Raw genomic sequence first — 12274 nt, forward strand, 5'->3', positions numbered from 1 at the left:
TATCACAACAAATGTGCCTTCTTTTTTTTTTTTCTTTAAACATTAAAAGACTTCTTTTTTTTTTCCTTTTAATTCTGCACCGATACATTTGTAAATATACACATATTCTTTTGTGATGAGCGAAAGCCTTTTAACTATTTAAACAAAATTATTTAATGAATGTAGCACTTAAAGGGTCACTTAAGTCTATATATATATATAAAAAAAAAAAAAAAAAAAAAAAAAAAAAAAGATTTCTACCCACCTGGGACTTCCACCAGCCCCCTGCAACTGTCCGATGCCCACGCAGTCTCGCTCAGATCCTCCTGCCCCCGCCAGCTACTTCCGGTTTCAGCGCTTACAGGCCTGGGACCGCGAGCAATTCTTTGCGTTCCTGGCCGCAATAGCGCCCTCTATACTGCTGGCGCTATTGCTGCCAGGAACGCGAAGAATCACTCGCCATCCCAGGCCTGCCGGGGCCTGTTGCCGAAAACGGAAGTAGCTGCCGGCGGGGCCAGGAGGAACCAAGTGACACTGCGTGGGCACTGGGCAGCTGCAGGGGGCTGGTGGAAGCCCCAGGTGAGTAAAACTCTTTTTGATAGCCTTAAGCGCCCCTTTAAAGGAAACATCCAAGGTAAAAAGAAAAAGTGGTGTCCTTCACTGCAGAAGCCGACCGGGTCGGCTTCCTGCGCTCTCCATGGCGCGGGTCACGTGGTCCGGCCGACGTCATCAGGATTGTACTGCGCAGGTGCAGTAGTTCTGCGGTGGAGCACACAAGAAGCCGACCCGGAACTCGACCTGGCGAGGGCGGCTTCTGCAGTGGGGAAGACCGGGAGCCACCGGAGCTGCGGCGAGGACACAGAACGACTGCCAGGGGCTGGAGGAAGCCAGGTAAGTGGAGTTTATTTTTTTATAGCTTGGACCTTCACTTTAAGGGCTTTACTTGACCACAGCAGAGTAGCCTTGGGCCATATGCAATTCACTTTTTCTCCTGAGTTTTCTCCTAGATGATATTTTCACAATTTGTCAAAGTTCCTTTTAAAGCGGTATAAAACCCTTACATAATATTCAATAAAAACATGTTTTCCTACTTTTTATATGCCATACGGTTAGCATAATTGCTTTTGTGCATAAGTATTATTCATTTAAAAATTATACATTCCCAAAAAACTTTTTTTTTACTCTGAGAGCTTACTTTGCATTTTATTCATAACTGCTTTATTCATCGTCTAGCTTAAGGGGCCCATACACTTAACGATTTTCCCGCCGATATACAGCAGATTCGATCACTGTGATCGAATCTGCTGTGAAATCGTTGCAAACGCTGACCAAATGCTGACACTGTGGGAGGAGTAGAGGCCAGCCGAGGCCAGGACTGCAACACGGGGTGCTTACTGTATGTATTAAAAACCTGTGATCCTGACCTTTAGCTTAAATGCTTCAGCCACGTGACTTTTTCAATAATAGCAGTTTGGGACAGGTAGAAGCACAAAAGACATTAACAACTAAACGTGAGAATCAACAGGTTTGAGTTTTCGAAAAATATGTCTTATGGCAGTTTTGTAATTATACCTATTGTCATAGGGGTTTTTCAAAAGGTCACTTTATAAAAGTAGAGATAATAATTGTGCTAGCGGAAGGTTCCTTGTAACATGACCTGAAGCACTTACTGCAAAATGAGGAAGAAGATCCTCCCTGTCACCTTCTGCAAAGCCAAAGATCTCTAGAGCTCTTGGGCGGTGGTCCAACACAGCATGAACAGGGATACCTCTGCCCCTGCCCCTGCCTCTACCTCTTCCACGAGCCATTCCTCTTCCCCTCATATGTGCTCCTCTACCTCTTCCTCTAGCAGAAGACAGGATGCCACGCTTTGCAGCCTATAAGGCAAAGGGAAGAAAATAAATTCATTATTTCTCAGATTTCGGCCATTATAGTTTCAAAATAAAACATGCTACCGTAATTAAAACCCACACATTTTATTTGTCCATTTGCATCGGTTATTGTAACATTTAAAATTTTTCCCTAGTACAATGTATGCCGCTAATATTTTATTTGGAATTAAAGGTGCATTTTTTCAGTTTTGCGTCTATCCCCAATTACAAGCCCATAATTTATAAAGTATTTGTAGTATACAGTTTTTATATACATATTAAAAAAACGTTCAGTCCCTAAGGTAACCATTTATGGTTTTTTTTTTTTTTACAATAATAAAAAAAAAAAGGTAACTTTAGGGGTGTGTGGGAGGTCAGCGGTTGATAGTAACCACGCCCCTGCACAGAGTTGTGGCATTTTGCAGGGGCGTAGTTACTCGTCCCGGCAGAAGGGAAGTGGTTACATCTATTAAGGTTTTATACTATGCTACTGTTATCTTGATAAGTTGGAAGACATTGATGAGCTGTGTGTAAAAACCTGCTGATTGCTGCTCTGTGATGGAAGGCCCATCGTTCTGGTGAGGATTTTGTGAAAATAGTGGCAGTGGGCAATAAATACAGCACTGTACCTGTAGTCTGGTGTAGCCATTGTATGGGTGCAAAGTCACCTTATCACGGGTCACTCGTGGGCGTTGGTGGTGACGCCCCCTATTTACAGACATACTGCACCATAATCAGTTTCTATACCTGAGGTTTCCACCTAAGGATTGCAGTTTAAAGAGAACCAGAGATGAAAAAATGACATTTATACATACCTGGGGCTTCCCCCAGCCCCATCAGCCTGGATCACTCCCACGCCGCCGTCCCCCGCTGCCTCTGTCCGCCGGTACCGGGTCCAGTCATTTCGGCCAGCCGACGCAAGCACAGTGCGCTCCCTCCGTACTGCGCAGGTGCATGCGTACAGAGCCGGAGATAGCCCCTGTGCATGCGAAAGACTGGCCGCGTCCGGCGGAAGTGATGGGACCCGGTACCGGCGATAGAGGTCGTGGAGGATGGCTGCGTGGGAGCGATCCAAGCTTATGGGGCTGGAGGAAGGTATGTATAAAATTTTTTACATTTTCAACATACGTTCGTCTCTGGTTCCCTTTAAAGACTATGCAAGATAATTTTGCCATTGACTTTATGTGGAGATGCATAAACTATGATGCAGCTCAGAGATACCGGCTCTACCAGTCAGCTGATGACTGTCAAGCAGTAAGGCCATATCCACCATTAGACATTAAAGAGAGTCTGAAGCGAGAATAAATCTCGCTTCAGACCTCAGAGTTAGCAGGGGCATGCGTGCCCCTGCTAAACCGCCGCTATCCCGCGGCTTAACGGGGGTCCCCCAAATCCCCTCCGTAATGCGGGGGAGCGCTTAGTGGTTGGGGCAGGGCTAACCGCCGCAGCCCTGCCCCACGCGCATCTGTCAGCGCGTATCTCCGCCTCTCCCCCACCCCTCTCAGTCTTCCTTCACTGAGAGGGGCGGGGGAGAGGCGGCGATGCGCCGCTGACAGACGCGACTGGAGGCAGGGCTGCAGCCGTTAGCCCTGCCTCCAGGAGCGACCAAGTCTGCGACCAAGTGTCGCAATGGGGGTCAAGGGACCCCCATTTAGCGGCGCTATTGCGGCGGTTTAGCAGGGGCACACGTGCCCCTGCTAACTATGAGCTCTGAAGCGAGATTTATTCTCGCTACAGAGTCTCTTTAAGTGTGCGCATAATGGATAGAAAACAGTTTGTAAATGAAGAGGAGATGTTGGTGTGGTGACATTTTTTGCAACTTTATCAGATTTTGCAACCGGTTGCACTTATTTATAGGTATAGCTATGAGAAAGTGCAACCTAACCATTGACTTCAACCTATCTCTATCAGAAAATGCAACCCAACCAAACCCTATTCTCACACAGAACCCTCCCCTCTTGCTCAACTAATAACCCCCCGGAGGGAACAATCCCCCCTTTTGCTCAACTAATAACCCCCCTAGGGAACAATCCCCCCCCATGCTCAACTAATAACCCCCCCCCAGGGAACAATCCCCCCTCTTGCTCAATAACCCCCCCCCCCCCAGGGAACAATCCCCCCTCTTGCTCAACTAATAACCCCCCCCCCACCCCCCAAGGGAACAACCCCCCCTCTTGCTCAACTAATAACCCCCCCCGGAGGGAACAATCCCCCTTCTAGCTCAATGGGATCTGTGGTTGTAAAAAATTACAGTCATGTTAACAGAGGAGCCACGCCTACACAGTCATATACTGTCCTCTATGGCAAGATGCAAAATATGATGGGTTGCAAAATTTTTCATCACACCGGCACAGCTTATACCATTTAATTCAAAAATGAATTTAGAGGTGCAAACACACAGTTTGCGTACATGCAACATACCTGCTGGATGAGATATAAAAATAATAATAATAATAATGAGCAGGCAGTGGGTGCAGGGTACTGGCTTTGCTTGATGGCCATTTCACTTCCGAGTCAAAAATTACACCTAAAACTATGATGTTGTAAGGATCCGAATTCTGGGACGTTGCAACAGGTCTTTAGTCCAATATTTATGCCGGGACTCTGGTATTCCATGTAATAAGCATTGCCTTAGAAATGTATGCATCAGTCACTCAAATAGTAAGAGAGGTATTGAAATATGATGAATACTGTTTGTATTCTATGGTTTTCTTTCAAAGTACATAGTAAACTCATACCCAGATTACAATTGTAATAGGTGGTGGCGCACTGATCCAGTTCGCTTTATAATTTTGATTCTGGTACTTGAAACCTAGACTATCTTGTACTAGTTTATTAAAGATTTTTTTTTTTACATTGTTCAGGGTAATTTTCAATAGACCTGAAGCAAGAAAACAAAAATCTAATTTATATTTGCATCACTGCAGTGCCACACACTGGTCAAATGGAATAATGCATTTCAGTTTTTCAATTTTAGCACTTGAGAGCCAAAAAGTACAGATTAGTTGAGAAATAGGACTGGTCAGTTTCTTTTGATTTACACATTGTGAACTCCCTTGCATGAGGTAAATTGCTTAGTAAATACTAAATGATTTATCACCATGGCGATAACCGTAAAAACAGCACAGAATGGTTATTAAATACAGGAGATAAACTTAGTAAATTGTGGCCATTGTCTCCAAAAACCCTCTGAAGGCATTATGTGGTAGGTCACATTAGTCATAATACAGCAGGTAAGTGTGGGGCATTCGCTTTTGCAGCTTGACAAAAGACTTGTTGCCTGAAACGGGGCTGTTTTTGGCCTGAGCACACCATATCCTTTTTCATGAGTGCTACCCCAAAACTATTGTTGCAGCAGGTGAACACAGACTTCCTGCAATAGATATATTTTTTTGTACTACAAAACACTTTTTCCCCCCAAAAGTGCATCTTATGGTCCACTCCAAACAATACAATTTTGCCTGCTCCCACATGGCTCCTTTAACCTCCTGAGCGGCGACCTCCTGAGCGTTATGCCGCTAAGGAGGTTTTGATACTTTGTGCCCCAGGATAAATTAATTTTCTGTAATAGCTGCAAAACCTTTAGCTAGCACTAGGCTAGCGAGTACAAGTGTCCAGCACCCCCCGATCCCGCCAGTCTATACATTACCCAGCCTGGCTCCAGCGATCGGCGCAGCCTCCCCCGGACAGCTCCGGTCTTCACTATGGGTCGGATTGCACATGATGTCGCTGACGTCATGCGCAAACCCGATCCGCCCCATAGAGAGACTGGAGCTGTCCGGGGAGGCTGCGTGATCGCTGGAGCCAGGCTGGGTAACGTATAAACTGGCGGGATTGGGGGGTGCCAGACACTTGTACTAGCTAGCCTAGTGCTAGCTAAAGGATTTGCAGCTATTAAAGCAAATTAATTCATACTGGGGCACTCCTGAGGACAGAGAGCGGTATGCCTGACACAGTGTCGGGAATACCACTAAGGAGGTTAGCTTCCGCATAGCAAAAGCCCTCAAAGAGTGTATGTATAGGCCAGTGAGAGAGGCTTGAGATGCCTGAACATTAGAGCTGTTGGCGGGCAGTCTTTCTTTTTCACTTTAATTGCACTCTGCACGACTTCAGTTCTCCCATTAACCCCTTGTAGTGTTTCCTTAAAGGAATACTATCGATGTATGCATTTATTTTTAAATGCTGTATGTTGTAGCACACATTAGGGCAAGTACTAGGAGCAATTTGATTCCTCACACAGCTGTTCCTCTCAGCTGTAAAATCCTCCGTCAGTTTTGGCGTCAGTGTTGGATACAAAATGTATCTAATACTGAGCTCCCAGAGGGCTAGACCATGTCTCTGCAAAGGGGAGATGCTATCAACTCTTCAGTTTATAGTTTAATTATCACCTTGCTGAAAGAATCTTGTTGATATGGTGGTAAGGGGTTAAAGATTCTAGCAATGTGTGTTTATTATCTTTGCTTCTCTTTACTGATAAAGATACTAATAATGCTAATTGTAGACAGTGGTCTGCCCCTCTCAGCAGCTTGTAAAGTGGATGCAGCCTGGAGTGAATGCCTCAAGCAGGCAGCCAGTCTGAGTGTAAACACAGACTCCTGGTATAGCTAGTTATATTCCAGCAATATTCCAGCTCATTTAGTTACCTGTTACCACCTCAGATCAGCCTATTTCTCCTCATGTCTGCTGCATGCTGTGAGTGACACAGTGAAATATATTTGTAGGCTGTGTGACAGAGTAACCAAGCAGCTCAGGGTGACCCAAACTACTATGAGCTGTGTGAGAAATGAATTTTTAAGCAGGGATAGTGAGAGAGAGACCTGGGTGAATAAATAAAGTGCCCCTAGCACTAGTGGTAATGTGTACACTAATATAGAGTATTAAAAAAAAAATTGTTTCAATCGATAGTACTCCTTTAATGCACTTTTAGGCCCGGTTCACACTGTAAGAGCTTTTTTTAGTGCTAGTGATCTCAAAAGCTCTTGCTAATGCAATGCTATGGGTGATTTTTATAAAATCACATTGCTCAAGTTAGAACAAACGTATAGCATTACATTAGCAATGACTTAAGAAAAAGCTCTTGCAGTGTAAACCAACCCTTACACTTCATTTCTTCACACTGGGCACTTTCTTTACTTGCAGTTCTTTGGCTGTTCATTGGTGACACTATTTACTAGTTAATTTCTGCATTCTCTGTATCCTGGGTCACACTTTGGTCCTATACACATAGCACTCTATGTTAACATTAAGCACTTTCTGATTTGAGGCAGCCATACACAGACAACTTTGGTTGTATTAATGATCTGGATTACCAAGACTTATTCGCGATATTATGATTTATTATGACAGGATCCCCATCATTGGCCTCCACAAGATGCTCCTGCTGAACACATTAGGTTTAGTATATTTTATTCCCTGGTTTTTGTCTTCTTATCCAAGGTGTGTCTTATGGTCTGAAAAATACACTATTTTCTTTATTGCACCAAATCTTCACACAAAATATAAACATGTATTCCTCTTCAAAGGATCCCACACATGACATTTATAATAATAAAACAAAACAAAAAAGATTTGAGGCAATAAAAAGATAACGGGCTTCATCACAAATTATAAATGGAATTATTTGGAGGGGAATATGTCTTAATATTTTGAGTGAAGAGTTGCTGCAATAAAGAAATTGGTTGCAGACAAACCCCATTTCCTCATCATTCCTATATTCTTTTATAAATACAGATCTCTTGTCCTGTAAGTTGTGAGGTGGGGCTTTCACATTTGAAGTTGCTCTGATCCAAGTTCACCTAGCCATAACAACATGGCCCTTTTTAATGTGGTTCAAATTCTTACAATTGTTTTTCCTGTTTCAAACACTTTGATGAGCTCACTGCTCACTTGTTGCCTAATATAATCCACCCCTTGACAGGTATCATTGTAAGAAGACAGTCAATGGATTTACTTTGCCTGGCTTTAATGTTGCTGAGTGAGGTATATTCTTCTATAACATACAATACTCCCTGTAATGTCATTACACTAACAACTGCAACATACCCTCAAAAACAAACAAAAAATTGGATATAGAATTACCTCAAGCTGCAAATCTGTATATTTTCGTCTTAGTTCTGTGACATCCTCCCCTGCCTGTAGTTTCTTGTACAAGTCAAGCTCAGTGTCAAGCAGCTCTTTTTGCATCTGAAAGAAATAATTACACATACAATTAGCTTATTACATACATAGTGATTGCCACTCAGCATTTAATACAGTTAGGGCTCGTTTCCACTAGGACGAATTCGCATGCGTGGCCTGCATGCGAATTCGCTTAGTCAATGAAAGTGGATGGGACTGTTTCCACTTGTCTTTTTAAACGCACGTTTTTATGTGCAGAATTTTTCTGCACGGTAGGGCCTGCAGAATTCGCCTGCGTGAGGAATGCAGGCGAATCGCAGCCCATGTATTTGATAGGGAAAACGCGCGTGCGTTTTTTGCCGCGATTTCGCGTGCGAATTCGCACGCAAAGTAATACAAATTGGACCAGGCAGTGACATGGTTAAATTCGCATAAACCCTGCCTATGCGAATTCGCACGCGAAATCGCGGCAAAAAACGCACGCGGAATCGCATCCGCATGCGTTTCTGTCAGCGGTGGAATCCCAGGGATTCGCGCCGCACTAGTGGAAACGGGCCCTTAATCTAATCTAAAGTGTTTTTCCACCTTCCATGGAAAATTCAATGGGCACTTTGGATAAATGGGTTAAATTGTCAAGGTTTGTCCTGTGTTTACTTGTGTCACCAATGATAAATGTCCTAGACAAAGATAAATAGGAGCAGCTTTAGGTAAAGTATCGGTGTGAAAATGTTAACAGAATAAAGTCACATTTCAACACTTTGTTATGCATGTCGAACCATGATGCACGCTACAGAAGTATCCATTCTAGAGAAAACTGCTCTGATAAAATTTCTCCATATTTTGGAATACTCGAGCCGATCGCAAACTGAGCTAAAGCAAGGAAAACACAAAAAAGACAAAAAACTAAACAAGAAAAGGACAAAGTACCTGAGCTTTGCTTTTGTTACTCTTCAGAGTATTTCCTGTAGAAGATCCAGCCTTCAGCTCATCTCTTAATTTTGTGATGCTGTTAGTTAAAGTTTCCAGTGTTTTCAAGATCTCTGCTTTGTCCTCTGCCTTCATGGTCTTATTTTTCTCAAGTTTTGAGATCAGCATCTGTAAGGTAAACGTGTTTATATTATACAACTTTGGTCGAGGACGAAATAATCATTGCTATCATGTTGCAGCTCTGCCAAGATATTGTGCCCAGCCACAAGGGCCTTTTCAGAGCCAGCACCAATGGCTAATCACTGATTATTTCTACACTGTAATAAACATACAGGCTAGTATAGACTTGAACTTCATGCTGATAATGGTGCAGGGAGACATATTTATTATATTCAGTGTTACAAAACATTTTTAACTAATCAGGTAAATAATATTTCATGCTTACAACTGATGTTAGCAGGTGGACTTTCCACTAAAGGCTCTGAACTCAGTTTAAGGAAAGAGAACACATTACCCATTGACTTGGATAAAAAGGAGATTCAGAAATGGTTCTCTCTCTCAGCCAAGTAAAATGTACAATATGGCCTCAATTCACTAAGCTCATCTCCTGTCTTTAACCCCTGGCTGCCTTACCCCCCTTAAGGACCAGGTGATTTTGCATAGGGGGGGGGGGGGCATTTGGGGGGCCTCCCAGGTTTCAGCGATGAGCAGCTGTGGACCCCTCCACTCTTGCCGGCATCCCCGCTCGTACTGCTGCTAAGTTCCGGGTTGCAGCTTGAAGAAGTCTTCAAGCTGGGACCCGATACTTATGTCAGAATGAGCGGGAATGCTGGCCAGTGCGGAGAAAAAGCTGATAGACATGGGAACAGCAGGAAGGAGAGTGGCTCCTCTTCTCCCCCCCCCCCACCGCTGCCGTATCACTAACAGTGATCACTACGATCCGCCGGCAATCATAGTGATCATGTGATTAGGAGCAAATAGCGATGGTTCCTGATCACTGAGGGGAGATGTAACCTGTCATATGACAGCTTAATCTCCACTCTTGGGTGTGCACAATCGCGGCAGGGCGCTTCGTTTATTGCAACGTTGAATCTACATCCAGTCAGATCGGCAGCACCACCTGCTGGACGTAGATTCGTACTACGTCGGTCCCCATTAGGTTAAAGTGAATCCGAGAAACTTTTACTCATTCCATAATTGTGTTCCTTTCATATAGTTTATAGGGCATTCCTCAAGTCACTTACTTTTTTTGTTTTGTTTTAATACGCTAATTCCCTATAAGCTAAACAAGCCTCGCCCACAGCTTTTTCAGAGAGCCTTGGCACTGTAGCAAGGGCTTATGGGAGATCAATCTGGGCAGGAGGTGGTTACTAGCCAGATATTTCAGAGGCAGAGGGGAGGAAGGAGGAGGAGAGCAGAAGGAATACCTCACAGGCAGAGAGCTGGAGATGCTATCAGCTTTGCCTGTGTGTGATTTTTACGAACAACATGGCTACTGTCATTGTATCACAGGAAGAAATAATCATATCCCATTGCAGCTGCTTGCAGCTAGATTTGCTGTGTAAACTATCTAAACTTTAGATAAGACATATAGACAAGTTACTTGTTATAGTTTTTCATCTCGGATCCGCTTTAATAAGGTTTCTGAGCTGTTTCTAGTGTTATCACCATGGCGATAAGGCATGTAGTAAACTTAACTCTTCTGTCTTTAAGTTAAGGAGAGATCTCTAAAGTTAATGCCAAGTACACACCATACAATTTTCTGGCAGATTTATCAGCCAGATCGATTATTTCCAACATGTCTGATCTGAATTTTGTTTGATTTTTCAATTTTCTGTTCGTTTTTTAAATCGTTTTTTCATTTTTTTTTTATTTGATTTTCGTAGAACTGAATGAAAATCGATCGAAAAAGACGATCAAATAGATGAGAGGTACACTTGGAATTTATAAACACAGTGCAGTAGGTAGGGGGAAGGCTTAAAGCAGACCCTAATCTAAAATTAAACATGCCTTGCACAATAATTAACATATAAATAGGATATCCAGATTGATTTTTTTTCTGTATGCAAGTATAATCATGCAGGGAAAACTACTACACAGACTACAAGAATTGCAAATGGAAAAAAAATTGCAGGAAAAAAAATAAAATAATCACATGCGGTTTTTAATACACTGGCGGTTTTCATTTTTCATGTTTTACATTTTTAAATATGATGGTAGCCTGAATTTTAGGTAGCAACTCACTCCTCAAAAATGTTAAACAATGGCGGAGTAGCTTGTATTGTTTTAAATTCTCTATTTATAATGCTGTGGGTCAAAGTTTCTTTTTTTTTTTTTAGCTCGATTCCTATTTACATGCTGTAATATGTATGAATGAGAGAGAACTATAGCTGTAGTGCTGACCACAAAGATTTCATTTCTTTCAGCAAAAGGGAGGAGGAAGATCGGTTCAGGTGATCTGCTCTGTGCTGGAGAGGGAACTCTCATTCTGGCAAGAGGAGCCAGCAGCACTACAGTATTTGTATATATATTTATTGCATAAAGTACAGACAATAAATGCTAAAAACTTGTATTGTTAAATATACAAGATCAGGAAAATGCGCATTAAAATTGGGAGGTTGAGCTAGGGCTTTAAAACAAAAAGGCTAATAAGCAAGAAATATGACTTCTTTGGGGGAAAAAGAAATTCAGAGAAACCCAGATTCTTTTGAATTTCTTTTTCCCCCCAAAGAAAAATATGTTTATAATATTATAACCATAAAACTAGTAGTACAACACAGAGTATATTAGTAAAATACACAGCTTTCTCCTTACACGAAATGCCTCACCTTCTGTGTCTCTATGTGCTTCTCCAGTATCTCCTGCTTTTTCTTCCTTACATCCTGCTGTAGTTTTAGTGCTTCCTGTAAATCATTTCAAGGTAAAAGTCTTAACTACTTATTCAAAGCACATAATATTAACCACTTCAGCCTACAGCTTTGAAAATCTCATGCATCCGAGCAAGGTTCACCTCCCATTCATTCGCTAATAACTTTATCGCTACTTATCAAAATTAATTGATCTATATCTCGTTTTTTCCGCCACTAATTAGGCCTTCTTTGGGTAGTACATTTTGCTAAGAATTCTTTTTTTTTTAAAATGCATCTTAACAGGAAAATTAAGATAGAAATGGAAAAAATTCTTTATTTCTCAGTTTTTGGCCATTATAGTTTAAAATGAATACATGCTACAGTAATTAAAACCGATGTATTTTATGTGCCCATTTGTCCCGCTTATTACACCGTTTAAATTACGTCCCTATCACAATTTATGGCACCGATATTTTATTTAGAAATAAAGGTGCATTTCTCGCATCCAGGAACTAAAAGAAGAAGGTGGCG

General features: G+C 42.3%; 1 protein-coding gene across 2 annotated transcripts in view; it reads right to left on the minus strand.

Annotated features, from left to right (window-relative positions):
* Positions 1-12274, minus strand: part of RBM26 (RNA binding motif protein 26) — a 134530-nt gene that overhangs the window by 26113 nt on the left and 96143 nt on the right. For both annotated transcript variants that reach the window (XM_068267904.1, XM_068267903.1), the window contains exons 17-20: positions 11723-11797; positions 8895-9062; positions 7929-8033; positions 1650-1856 (exon numbers count right to left, since the gene is read on the minus strand). In XM_068267904.1, coding sequence (XP_068124005.1) covers positions 1650-1856; positions 7929-8033; positions 8895-9062; positions 11723-11797 — 555 coding nt within the window. The remainder of the gene's footprint in view (positions 1-1649; positions 1857-7928; positions 8034-8894; positions 9063-11722; positions 11798-12274) is intronic.

The sequence above is a fragment of the Hyperolius riggenbachi genome, chromosome 2 (assembly GCF_040937935.1).
Source record: "Hyperolius riggenbachi isolate aHypRig1 chromosome 2, aHypRig1.pri, whole genome shotgun sequence".
Classification (NCBI taxonomy): Eukaryota; Metazoa; Chordata; class Amphibia; order Anura; family Hyperoliidae; genus Hyperolius; species Hyperolius riggenbachi.